Source organism: Pseudonaja textilis, chromosome 1 (genome assembly GCF_049901715.1).
Source record: "Pseudonaja textilis isolate UNSWEBS1 chromosome 1, rPseTex1.2, whole genome shotgun sequence".
NCBI classification, from domain to species: Eukaryota; Metazoa; Chordata; class Lepidosauria; order Squamata; family Elapidae; genus Pseudonaja; species Pseudonaja textilis.
Window position 1 is genome coordinate 320,198,930 of NC_141990.1, and position 13,943 is coordinate 320,212,872.

Genomic DNA, 13,943 nt, shown 5'->3' on the forward strand with positions numbered 1-13,943 from the left:
TGTGGAGGACAATGAACCGGAGCTGAAGCTGAGGGAGATCGAGAGGGCGGCTTCGTTGGCTTTGGAGGAATGTAGGGAGGAGCAGGCCAAGGCAGCCCAGGGCCCCTCAGGATTGGCATGGCTTGTTAGCCGGGAAGAACGGGGGGCAGGATGACCGAGAGAGGGCAAAGAGCGGACACGAGGAGCGATTGATCGCACCCTCCTGATCCCCAAGCATGGAGAGTGGAGAGAAGTCAGGAACAGCACAGGCTGACCCGACCACTCGGGGGGGGAGAGCTCTTTTACAAGGCACATGTGGGGACTGAGCTTTAAGGAGACGCTGTGGGGAGTGGCGTTTGTCGGGAACAAATGCTGGTGTCAGGATTCCGGCAGTTGCCCTAATTAAATCACGAGCCTCGAGCGAGCAAGCTTCAAAAACGTCAAAAGGATTTATTAGGAGCGAACATGTCGGCGTGACGTGTTGTTGTGGTTAGCCGGCAACAGGTGCGGACGGCTGAGGAGAGCGAGGACTCAGATGAGGGGCCGGGACCATTAGGGCGTGAACTGCTGCCTTCAGAGATTGTGGGAGCTGGCAGCAGCGATGAGGAGGTTCCCGAGGAGCCTGTGCCAAGCGTGCTGCTCACAGGAAAGAGCAGCTACAACCAGAACGGGCGACTCGGGAGTAAGGCTGCAAGGTAATGGCCCCTCCTTCAAGCAGATAAAAGCCAGGTGTGAAACAAATGGTCGGCGTTCCAGGGAAAAATCCATTCCTTCCGGTAACTCCAAGACTCACGGCATCTCAAAGTATTTTTATTAGAACAGTACCTGGCACATTCTGGGGAAATCCGGAACTAAATCTTCCCGGCTTCCCCACAAAATCCCAAGTTACAACCCATCCCCTTTTTTCTTCATCACCAGATCACATACACCAATCCCAAAGTAAATTCTAATTCTTTCTGCGCCACACTCTGTAACCTTGAACTATCAAAATAATATATTTTGTCTACTAAGAGCTACTCAGTTCACATCAACCCCTCCCACTTGCTTCAACTATGTGGCAGCGATGAATTCCATCACTGACACGAATGTTCTTTGCAGAAGGCAAAGACGTTTCGAAACTCCAGCCTTGTGGACATTCCAGTATCCTGAGTTTGTACGTAAAGATTCTTGTATTGCAAAGTATTTCTTGTCTCTTATCTTTTGGCCGGTCTCGCACAGTTTGGCAAGGCTTGTGCTTATCACAGCTAATTATTTTGCAGAAGCATTTAAAAGGTTTCTGTTCCTTTTGGATTGTGTTGGATTTGTTGGAAAAGGGCGTATATGAATCTTGCTATTCTTGTCGGGAGGAAATACCACCTGTAAAACATCTTATACAAATTTTCTTTATATGCTGTTGACATTGTCATTTTATAATTTTGAGACCACAATTTTTGCCATTTCTCTAAATCGATCCCATATCCAAAATTCTTCCCCCAAGCAATCATAGTTTCTTTAACTTGTTCTTCTTCTAGTTTAATTTCTAATAAATATCCATACAATTTTTTAATCACCTTTTCATCAGTACCTGTCAAAATCTTATCTAAGTCAGTCAGTTTATCATAGAAACATTCTGTTTTAAAATCTTTGTCATACCTTGAATGTACTTGTGCATATGAAAACCAATTTATCTTTATACCTTGTTCCTCTAATTTTTGCATGGATTTAAGTTCACCCTTTTCATTCAATATTTCCCCATATCTAACTGTTTGTTTCTTCTTATATATTATAGGATAGGAAAATGCTTCAATAGTCGATAGCCAGACTGGAGTTTTCAAATAACATTGTCTTTTAATCTTCTCCCAGTTTAGCCACAGAGACTCCCGTATATGATGTCTTCTAAAATACCCCTGTATTTTAGTTCCCTTGTACCATAAAAAAGCGTGCCACCCCAACAACAAATCATGTCCTTCTAATGTCAACAATCTAGTATTTCTTAATGTTCATATTAATTTCTTAATGTTCATATTCTCCAACGAAACACTGAGCTGAGAGTCATCAATCACATCCCGGGCAGAAACTTGGGTAGCTTAGTTATAATATTTGCAAGATAAGAATGGACTGCACTTTTGGTTTTAAACTGCCACATTGCCCTTTCAGATTTCTAACCCCCACTCCCACCACGGCAACTCTAAAACAGGCATAGAACGTTTTACGAATTCACAGCTGAATTGGTAAAGTTTGGTGTGTTTGCAGGACTGCTTGCCTTCTTCCTCACTTCATGGACTCCTTGTTTGTTCCTTATTTTTTGGACTCATTTCTCTTTCTTTATTTTGCTGGACCGGGAGCAGCCAGAGGCCGCCACTTGTGGGCTTTGCTCTGGGACCTGTCAAAGAATGTGGGAGCGTTTGAGGGGACATTGGGAGCATTAAAGGGGAGTTTGAACTCTTAGCCCGCTGTGTGACCTTTGTGCTGTTATGCCCCTGTCGGAATCTGACTCGGAGAGGGAAGCCGGACAGCTGACAGGGAGTGGGAGTGTGGCTCCGTTGGCTGTGGAAGGGCACAGTCTGGCCGGGCAGAGCAGGGAAGAGGTAGAACAAGGGAGAGGGAATCCAGGCCCGCCCCCGCTTCATCCTAGGGCGCGCAGGGAGGAACGGAAAAGGGAGCAACGTGAGTTGCATGGCTTACGGGGAGTAAAGGGCCCTGATTCCCTTCATTAGCTTCAACTGGGAACACAGAGTATAAAAGAGGAAGCTGCGCACAGCAAAGCTGTTAGAAGCAAATCGTGAATTATCAGTTATTGTCGAGGCTTATCTGTGTTCCTGGCGTCTTCCCAACTGTGTGAGTTTTGCCATGCTTTCAAGCCTGAAATTCCTGCTCCTGCCCTGTCAGGTCTTTTGGTTTGTTTGGTTACAGTTAAGTTACAGTTTGTGGGTACCTTGTTTTGGACTGAATTTTCTACAGTTAAAGGCCTGGGAGAGTTTTTCTCCAGCTGAAGGTAACCTGGATGCTGGGGGCAAAGTTGGAGATAATAAAGGGACTCTTATTGCTTATTTGACTGTGCTGCCTCTGTGCCACGCCCCAAGTCATCACACATGCCTCGTCCTGGGTCATCGCATTCCCTGTCTTATTTTCCTTCACTCACCAGCCACCACCCTCTGGGCATTGTAGGGCTCCATGTAACCGTTGTTCTCCAATCCGGCGTCCTCTTCGGTGTCTCCTTTCGGTTCCCGGTGAGCGTCGAAGGGATCTGAGTATTCGCTCTCTCCAGGGGCCTAAGGGAAAAAAGAGGAGGACTTGGTTTCAGCAAATAATTTTAATTTCATCATTTATTTAAATCAATAAAATAATAATCAACTTAAGTAGGACTAATCAGCTTGATTTCACTCATTTAACTTTGTAATACAGGTTGTCCTCGACTTATGACCACAACAGAACCCAAAATATCTGGGGCTAAGCAAGACATTGGTTCAGTGAGTTTGGCCATTGTTTTACAGCCTTTCTTGCCACCATTGTTAAGTGAGTCGCTGCAGCTGTTAAATCAGTACCATGGTTGTTAAGTGACTCTGGCTTCTGAGACAGAGAGACGGAGAGAGAGAGAGAGACAGAAAGACAGAGAGAGACAGAGAGAAACAGAGACGGAGAGAGAAAGACAGAGAGAGACAGAAAAGCAGACAGACATAGAGAAAGAGACAGAGAGATGGAGAGAGACAGAGAGAGAGAGAGAGAGAGAGAGAGAGAGAGATAGGGAGAGAAACACAAAGGCACAGAGAAAGAGAGAGACAGAGAAAGACAGAAAGACAGAGAGAGACAGAGAGAAACAGAGACGGAGAGAGAAAGACAGAGAGAGACAGAAAAGCAGACAGACATAGAGAAAGAGACAGAGAGATGGAGAGAGATAGAGAGAGAGAGAGAGAGAGAGACAGAGAGAGAGGGAGAGAGAGACAGGGAGAGAAAGACAAAGATACACACAGAGAGAGAGAGAGAGAGGGAGAGAGACAGAAAGACAGAGAAAGAGATAGACAGGGAGAAAAAGACAAAGACAGAGAGAGAGAGAGAGAGAGAGACAGAGAAAGACAAAAAGACAGAGACACAGGGAGGGAGAGACAGGGAAAGAGAGACAGGGAGAGAGAGACAAAGACACACACAGAGAGACAGAGAAAGACAGAAAGACAGACAAAGAGAGAGACAGAGATGGAAAGAGAGAGATGTGGGGAGAGAGAGAAAGATAGAAAGACAAAGAGAGAGACAGAGAAAGAGAGAGAGAAAGAGAGAGACAGATGGAGAGAGACAGAGACAGAGACAGAGAGAGAGATGGAGAGAAAGAAATAGAGACGGGGAGAGAAAGACGGAGAGACAGGCGGAGAGAGAGAAAGAAAGAGAAAGACACACAGAGACACAGAGAGAGATGGAGAGAGAGAGAGAGAGACAGACAGAGAGACGGAGCATCAGAACTTCCATCCAGGGTCGTAAGTAGCCCCAGACAGATCTAACCAACAGAAGGAAAGAAGGCAAAAGGAAGAAGGATGATGACCAGTCAGAAGTCAAGGACCACTTTTAAAGAGGCTTCCCCAAGATGTGACTGCCCGTTGCTCCTCCGTCTGAGTCACCGACCTGAGCTCAACCCCTCTGAGTCGCAGGCTTATTCCAGGAACAAGTCACATTCCACGCCGACCCAAGTGGTGCCATCACCCCACATCGTCACCCTTCCCTCACCCACCCCCCACACCACATCTGGCAAACCCCAAACCCTGCATCACACAGTTGTGCTGCCGTTCTTTTGTCAATTAATCAATGGAATGACTTGTCTCAGAAGCTGTGAATGCTCCAACACTGGAAGTTTTTAAGAAGAGATTGGACAGCCATTTGTCTGAAGTGGTGTAGGGTATCCTGCCTAAGCAGGGGGTTGGACTAGAAGACCTCCAAGACCCCTTCCAACTCTGTTATTCGATTCAATTCAATTCATCTCTATTCTAATTCTATTCTATTCTAATTCTATCCTATCCAATTCTAATTCTATTCGATTCTTCGATTCTTCTCTATTCTGTTCTATTCTAATTCTATTCTAATTCTATTCTATTCTAATTCTATTCTTCTATTCTTCTCTATTCTATTCTAATTCTAATACTAATACTAATTCTAATCTATTCTATTCTAATTCTATTCTTCTATTCTTCTCTATTCTATTCTAATTCTAATACTAATACTAATTCTAATCTATTCTACCGTATTTATCGGCGTATAACACGCACAGGCGTATAACACGCATTCCCTTTAATATGCGGCGGGCGCAGCGTCACGACGCTGCGCCGCCGCTAGGCATTACTGGGAACGGGACATCGGCGTATAACACGCATACATCATTTGCCCCCTATTTTCAGGGGGAAAAAGTGCGTGTTATACGCCGATAAATACGGTAATTCTATTCTATTCTAATTCTATCCTATCCTATTCTAATTCTATTCTAATTATATTCTATTATTGTCTATTCTGTTCTATTCTATTCTATTGTAATTCTAATCCTATTCTATTCTAATTCTAATTCTATTCTAAGCCTATTCTATTCTATTCTCTATTCTATTCTATTCGTCTCTATTCTACTTGTCTCTATTCTGCTCTATTCAATTCTAATTCTATTCTAATTCTAATCTATTCTAATCCTATTCTAATTCTATTCTATTCTATTCTAATTCTATTCTCTATTCTATTCTCTGTTCTATTCTATTATTTTATTCTATCCTTCTATTCTATTCTTTTCTATTCTGTTCTATTCTGATCCTATTCCTATTCTCTTCTAGATCACAAAAAGCAGCTGTGCAATTCCGCGCATTGTGCCTGTGTGCAAAAAGTCTACGTCAGGACGGCATCCCGCTGTTTTGAACCCGGAGAACCATGCCGGCCGAGATGGGGGCTGCTGCCCACCCAGGAATCCAGCTCTAAACAGGTTGATTAAAGCCCTCCACAGGCGGCGGTTTGGGACCCCTGCCATCTCCGATCGCCCCTAATTGTCGAGACCTCAAAGCCCACCCCTCAAGTGCAGACACCCCCCACCTCACATCTGTCTGTTGGGTGGCCCACTCCACCGCCCCATTGCTCTCCTGTGGACCCTAATGGCTCTGCTCACCCTCCCACCTGCCCGACGGCCCATTAGATGTGCTCCAATGGTCTAGAAAAAGCCCGCCAGACAAATCGTAGGCCAATCCTTCTCATTTCCCCCCCACCCGCAACCATCATCCTCTCTTCTCCTGCTCGGTGCGAGCCGGTTGAGTGCTGTCGAACGGCACCCAAGGGACGGGAGCGTGGGGCGAGCCCAAAGAAACGTCCTTCTTCCTTCAGTCCCCCCCTCTCCGCTCCCTGCGCACGAGAGAAATGCTCCCTCTTCTCTCGTTGCAATCTCCCGCGCTCGATGCTCAGTCTTTCGACTGCAGAGTGACAGCTGTCCTCTTTTCTTATTCACAGGCAACCAGGCTGTGATGGAGTGAAAGCGTGGAACAGGGAGGAGAGATGGGTGGAGGGAAACACGTCGCCTACCCCACCAGCACTGGGGCTGCCAGAATCTTGCGTGGGTATAATTTTAGAGGAGCATATTTGTTGATCAGGGTTGAGCTGTGAGGTCCTTAGTGCTCTCTGAGCTTGGCGGTTTCCTTGCAGACGTTTCATGAACCAACTAGGTAACGTTATCAGTGGTAGGAGAGAATGGGGCTTGTGGAGAGGAGTGTTGTGGCCTAGCAGCGGCCAGCAGACTCGGACGGCGAGGAGGCTGGGGAGGAACATGGGCCCGTCCTGGAGTCCGGGGAAGGCTCTGACGAGGGCTCTGCATCGGAGGCAGAGATGGGGCCAGGGCAGTTATCAGCTGCCTTTGGAGTCGGACATCAGTGAGGTAGAAGAACAGCGGGAGCCTGTTCCCAGTGTGCGCATGCACAGAGCTGCCAGGAGAAGGGAACAGCTAAGGAACAAGGGTCAACTCAGGAGTAAAGGCTCAAGTGGATGGTGAATGGCCCCTCCCATAGGGAATAAAAGAGGAGCGAAAGGGGAGTGGGGTTTGCAGGAGACAATTCAATTCCTTAGAGTGAATGTCTGTTCCTGACTCCTTGCCAAGTGACTGCTGCTACAGCGTGGCGTTTGGAAGATATCAGCCTGGCAACTCTCCAAGCCTGATAAAGGTCTGCAGTTGTGGAATCTCTTGAAAGACAGTTGGCCGGGACTTTGCTGGAGAGGAATTCCCTTTAACCTAAATAAAAGGGGTTTTATCGGCATGAGGGGTCTGCTCCGTGATCTTGGGGAGCCTCGGTCAGAACAAGCAGGAGGAAGAGGAGGAGGGAGAGACGGCAGGACTGTGGGGTCCTTAGTGGTCTCTGAGTGTAACTGATTTTTTTGCAGATGTTTCATTACCCAACTAGCTAACATCATCAGTGCTAGGAAGGAGGGATGGAAGGAGGAGGAGGAGGAGGGCTGTGGGGTCCTTGGTGCTCTCCGAGTTTGGTTGTTTTCTTGCAGATGTTTCATTGCCCAACTAAGTAACATCATCAGTGCTAAAAAGGGAGTAAGGTTGGCTCCCTGATTACATACTTCCAACTCAGACAATCAGTCAAATAGTAAGCAACAACCTAATCAAGGAACTATCAATGAGAAAACAACCCTCTCACCAACGCTGCAAGCTAGTTGTATATAAACAGAGAGAAGTCAATCCAATTTATTTTTTCTGGCACTGATGAGGTTACCTAATATGGTAATAAAATGTCTGCAAGGAAACAAGCAAGTTCAGGGACCATCAAGGACCCCAGAGTCCTCCTCCTCCTCCTCCTTGTGCTCTTCCTCCTCCTCCTCCTCTTCCTCCCAAACCCCACAATCCCTTCTAGCACTCATGGCATTACCTAATTGGGTCATGAAATGTCCACAAGTGAAGAACCAAGCCCAGAGAGCACCAAAGATCACACAATGATGATTTATTTTAGCTAGTTCCGGCTTAGATCAACACACACACACCCCGCTTTTCATCCAGGATCTCAAAAGCGGATTCCTTCAGTTGCGTGTTTTGAGACTGATTTAGAGGCACAAAGATGTGTCACATTTTTCATTCTGCATTTCATTCCCGAAATTTTATGTTAGCAATGAATAAATAAAACGCTAACGTTTTATTTTTAGTAGCATTTGTCTTATTTGTCCTCTCCTTGAAAAACAATGAATTAATAAGCACTCAGCATAGAAACGCATAGAATAATAGAGTTGGAACGGACCTTGGAGGTCATCTAGTCCAACCCCCTGCTCGAGCTGGGAACAGTCTATTCCAAATATTCGCCTCTACCTAGGATCGAACTCACAGCCTTCATTATTGTGCGTGTGTATATATACACATACACGCATGCGTTCGCCTATACACACACACACAGGTGTTTTCCTGGAATGACAGTCCTGCGGGGTAGGTTGGTGGCTGGGGAATTCTGGGAGTTGAAGTCTACACGTCTTCAAGTCGCCAAGGTTGTGGGACCCTGAGGTAGAGAGACCATTCTAGCTTTTTTTTTTTCCCCTTCGCTTTGGGTGAGGTAGTTATTACATTTATTAATTTTGGCAGGTGATTAATTATTTGAATTCACTGTGGCATTTCTTAGCGGCATGCTGTGATTGCTTTTGAGTCCTGACCCCTTGCAAGGTATCTTTCTATTAAAGAATTTTAAATCTGGTTTGAGAGTCCGCTGGCAGGCAGCATTTTCCACAAAATGAAGAAAGGAAAAAAGAAGAACCAGGATCTTCGCTATCAAGACCAGGCCGCCATTTTGTCACCTCAACCCTTTGAAGAGGGGCGGACTTCAGCTCCTAGAATTCCCCAGCCAGTCGTGCTCTGCAGGTAGCCCTCAACTTACGACGACAACTGGGCCCTAAAATTTCTGGTTGGCTCCCATGTTACGGTTCTGACCAAGACTTCCTGAGACGGTAACAATCACACGATGTTCCCAAAAACCTTTTTATTTCAAACGGCTATGAATTATATGCATTCACAGCCGGTAATGAGTCCCAAGCAATTTGTGAGTAGTCCAACAGAAGTCTGCCACAGTCTTTTGGGATAAGGCTGATAAGCACCCACTTTTATCTCCCTTGAAAGGTTGCCAACGACTAAATTGCCACTTAGCTGTCCAAGGCCAAATGGAGCACAAAGTCAATACGGAGCTTCAGAGCTTCAACTGACCAGAACGAACAAAGTTGCTTCCTGCAAAGGCTCTTGTCCTTTATGGGAGAGGACAATCACCTCCCAGCCTTACTCCAGAGTCAACGGTTGTTCCTTAACTTCTCCCTTCTCCTAGCATCTCTGCACATGCAGACACTGGGAACAGGTTCCAGCTGTTCTTCTGCCCCACTGACCTCCAACTCCGAAGGAGCTGATAACTATCAGACGACCCTGGCCCCATCTCTGCCTCTGACGCAGAGCCCTCATATGAATTAATTGAATGTATCATGTTTAGATATTTCCCTGATCATAAACAATAGTTCTTTCGCACCAGGTTCCATGTGGGCTGAGGATAATGAGAGTTGGACTCCACGGGAGGAGAGGAAGGGCGTGAAACTACTACAGCTACTACAGAACCAGCCGCCCCAAGCCTTGAGGACAGAAAAAGCCATGACAGAACAAGTCACGTTGACAACCCAAGCCATGAGGACAGAACAAGCCATGTTGACAGCACAAACCATGAGGACAGAACTAGCCACGGTGACAGCACAAGCCACGAGGACAGAACAAGCCATGTTGACAGCACAAACCATGAGGACAGAACAAGTCACGATGACAGCACAAGCCATGAGGAGAGAACAAGCCATGTTGACAGCACAAACCATGAGGACAGAACTAGCCACGATGACAGCACAAGCCATGAGGACAGAACAAGCCATGTTGACAGCACAAGCCATGAGGACAGAACTAGCCACGATGACAGCACAAGCCATGAGGACAGAATAAGCCACGTTGACAGCACAAGCCATGAGGACAGAACAAGTCACGATGACAGCACAAGTCATGAGGACAGAACAAGCCATGTTGACAGCACAAACCATGAGGACAGAACAAGTCACAATGACAACACAAGCCACGATGATGTCACACCGCTCGTGCAAACAAGGACGATGATCGCTGAGGCAAGAGACCCTAATCCCCGACCTTTAGGATGATGATGTCATAACAGAGTGGGTGTGAGATCATCTCCTCCCTTCCCTCCTCCCCCCAGAGGCCCGAAGTCAGATCTGGGTTCAAATTCCACCCGCCAAACGTTTCTTCCGCCATTTAATATCATCCTCATCCAATTGCTGCCAGGTATTTTTTTTCAGGTTCTGCTTCTCTGACTCCATTATTGGGAATATATTCATCAGGCTGTATATTAAGTGCTCTGATCTATTATCGCAGGTGAATTAAGTGTCAGGAGTGAAGGGCGTGTAAACTCTGTGGATATTTTAATTAAAATCGGACACCCAGAGAGGGTTTAGGGGTGGGAATGGAGGAAGCTAAGTGTGAAATGCAAACACAGAGGAGAGGTGATTCCTTCAGTGAAAAGCTGGGACGAATCCTTCTTTTCAACCAGCCAAAAACAGGGACAAAGAAACAGAAATCACAAGATATTAGAGAAGCCCCAAATTTCCCCCACACTCCTTCCTTGGGTGACTGTCAAATTCTCTCTCTATATAGAAAGAAAGAAAGGAAGGAAGGAAGGAAGGAAGGAAGGAAGGAAGGAAGGAAGGAAGGAAGGAAGGAAGGAAGGAAGAAAGAAAGAAAGAAAGAAAGAAAGAAAGAAAGAAAGAAAGAGAGGGGGAGAGGGAGAGAAGGATAGGATAGATAAGATAGGTAGGTAGGTAGATGGACAGATTAGATAGATGGATGGATGGATGGATGGATGGATGGATGGACGGACGGACGGACAGACGGACAGACAGATAGATAGATAGATAAGAGAGACAGATTAGATAGATTAGATAGAAAGATAGGTTAGATAGCTAGATTAGATAGCTAGCTAGCTAGCTAGATAGATGGATGGATAGAGAGAGAGAGAGAGAGAGAAGGGGAAGTACATATTAGATAGAAAGATGATAGATAAAATAGAAAGATGGATAGGTTAGATAGCTAGGTTAGATAGCTAGATAATAGAGAGAGAGATAGGCACGGATTAGATAGATAGAAATATGATAGATAAGATAGGATAGAAAGCTAGATTAGATAGATAGATAGATAGATAGATGATAGATAGATAGATAGATATAGATTAGATCGATTGAGAGATAGAGATAGAGAGAGATAAAGAGTTAGAGAGATAGAGAGATAGATAGCAATAGCACTTATATACCGCTTACAGTGCTTTACAGCTCCCTCTAAGCGTTTTACAGAGTCAGCCTCTTGCCCCCAACAATCTGGGTCCTCAGGTGGACGGTGAATGCCCCCCCCATAGGGAATTAAATAGGAGTGAAAGGGGAGTGGTGTTTGCAGGAGACAATTAGTTCGTTTAATTAGTGTGAAGTTCTGTTCTGGACTTCTTCGGCCTGGCCACTCTCCAAGCCTGATAAAGGTCTGTGGTTGTGAAATCTCCTGAAAGACTGTTGGCCGGGACTTTGCTGGAGAGGAATTCCCTTTAACCTAAATAAAAGGGGTTTTATCGGGACGAGGAGTCTGCTCTGTGATCTTGGGGAGCCTCGGTCAGAACCGAAAACTGGATTTGGGGGGCTGTGCAATTGCCTCGCCTTCAGGGGTGGGATACGACAGGGTTAACCACCGGTTCGGGATTTATGAGCTTCCCTGCACGCTGTGAGCGGCGCGCCTGTAAATCGTCATCAGCCCGCTGTGTGCAGAGAAGCAGCCTTTGAAACACCCCTCTTTTCCTGCTTTTTAACTACAGCTGTGCCTCATTTGGCAGCTGAAGTTGAAAAAAAATCAAGAAATAAAGATCAGGTAAGAGCCCAGGTGGGTGGGTGGGTGGGTAAAAAACATCAGCAGACATACGACCGGTTCTATATCTGCTGCTCTTCAGAGTTACCGGAGGTGGACAGAACCGGTAGAAACCCACCGCTGCTTGCCTTGACTCAAAAAAATAAAAAATAAATCTCAAAGCACAACCCTCGAATCAGCCGCAGATTTTGGCACAAAGCCATGCGCCCGAAGGTCCTTTGAACAAGACCCTTTGAACCCCTGGATCAAAGCAGAGCCTGTTTGAAAGGGAACAATGGGGGCTTTTTAATCCATCTTTTTTTTGCACGGTCCCTTTGAAATGCCCCAGGAGTTCCCTTCAAACTAAACATCTGTGCATGGAACTGTTAAGCTAAGCGACACATTTCTGGTGTGTTTGTTTTAAAAATAACGATTGTGTTTCGGGGGAGAGAGAGAGAGTGTGTGTGTGTGTGTGTGTGTACGTAGCTCCTACTCTTACTACAGAGCCCTACTGGGGGTTGCTTTAGAAATAGCCTCCTCCTCCCCCTTTCCCCCCCCAAAAAAAAAAACAGGAAGCAGAGAATTGCAAGAGAAGCAGCGTGAATAAAATTGAACTGTGATCTCCCTTGCTGAGTGTTACATTCTCCAGGTCAAGCATCAGCTGCCACCTATGCAAAGAGATGCAGGGGTGGAGGGGAGAAGGGGAGAAGGGAAGGGGAGGAAAGGAGAGGGGGGAGAGAAGAGGGAAGGAAGAGCGAAAGGGAAGAGGGAAGGAAGGAGAAGAGAGGAAAGGGGAGGGAAGGGAAGAAAGAGAAAGAGAAGGGAAGAAGGGAGAGGGAAGAAATATGGGAGGGAAGGGGAGGGAAGAAGGATAAGGGAGGAGAAGAGAAGAGAAGGGAAAAAGAAGGGAAGGGAAGGGAAAAAAGAGAAAGAGAAGGAAAGAAGAGGGAAAAAAGAAGGGAGGGAAGAAAGAGAAAGAGAAGGGGTGAACCAAAAGGGAAGAGGGAAGAAAGGAGAGGGGGAGAGAAGAGGGAAGGAAGAGAGAAAGGGAAGAGGGAAGAAAGGAGAAGAGAGGAGAGGGAAGAAAGAGAAAGAGAAGGGAAGAAGGAAGAGGGAAGAAATAAGGGAGGGAAGGGGAGGGAAGGAGAAGAAGGGAGGAGAAGAGAAGAGAAGGGAAAAGAAGGGAAGGGAAGAGAGAAAGAGAAGGAAAGAAGCAAGAGGGAAGAAATAAGGGAGGGAAGAAAGAGAAAGAGAAGGGATGAAGGAAGAGATAAGGGAGGGAAGGGGAGGGAAGGAGAAGAAGGGAGGAGAAGAGAAGAGAAGGGAAAAAGAAGGGAAGGGAAGAGAGAAAGAGAAGGAAAGAAGCAAGAGGGAAAAAGAAGGGAGGGAAGAAAGAGAAAGAAGGGATGAAGCAAGAGGGAAGAGGGAAGAAAGAAGAAAGGGAAAGAGAAGAAGGGAAGGAAGGAAAAAAAGAATGGAAAAAGGGAAAGGAAGGAGGAAGGGAAAGGGAAAGTTAAAGGGAGAGGAGAGGAGAGGAGAGGAAAGGAAGGGAAAGGAAAGGAAAGGAAAAGGTGCTGTGAGAAATCCCTTCAGGGCAATTAACACTTTTCCAAACAGCCCAGCCCTTTCAAAAACACCTCGGTGTCAAAAACGTAGAACCGGTGTTCCCTTTTGCATGTACACATTTTGTTCCAAGCCTGGGCGTCCGTGAGATTGGGAAGAAGGGGGCGTGTGTGTTTGTGCGGGGAGAAAAAAAAAATAAAGATGGCAGCCACATCTGTGTAACTGAAGTCCATTCCCCCCCCACCCCCGACCCCTTTATTCCACCATGGCATCTTGATTTATTTTATTTATTTTTGACACCCTCCAGGATATGTCCCTCTTTAAGGGTTTGTGACTTTGTTGAAACAGAAAAACCTTAAATTTTAAGTGGGTGGGCAGGTCAGGGGAGTGGCTCATTCACACAAGCCATCTTTGCAAACAGGCTTGTCCATCCGTTCTGTGAGGCCCAAGCAACACTGTCAGTGTTCATCAACAATGTTTAAGAGGTGTGGACTTCAACTCCCAGAATCCCCCCACACCCAGTCCGTGC

General features: G+C 46.2%; 1 protein-coding gene and 1 long non-coding RNA gene across 2 annotated transcripts in view; one reads left to right on the top strand and one right to left on the bottom strand.

The window, feature by feature from the left end:
- LOC148128374 (uncharacterized) overlaps positions 1-13,943 on the top strand; it is a 452,998-nt gene that overhangs the window by 157,938 nt on the left and 281,117 nt on the right. The gene's annotated exons all lie outside the window — the stretch shown is intronic.
- SHD (Src homology 2 domain containing transforming protein D) overlaps positions 1-13,943 on the bottom strand; it is a 66,008-nt gene that overhangs the window by 41,198 nt on the left and 10,867 nt on the right. The window contains 1 exon segment of the mRNA XM_026720378.2: positions 3,101-3,230. Coding sequence (XP_026576163.2) covers positions 3,101-3,230 — 130 coding nt within the window.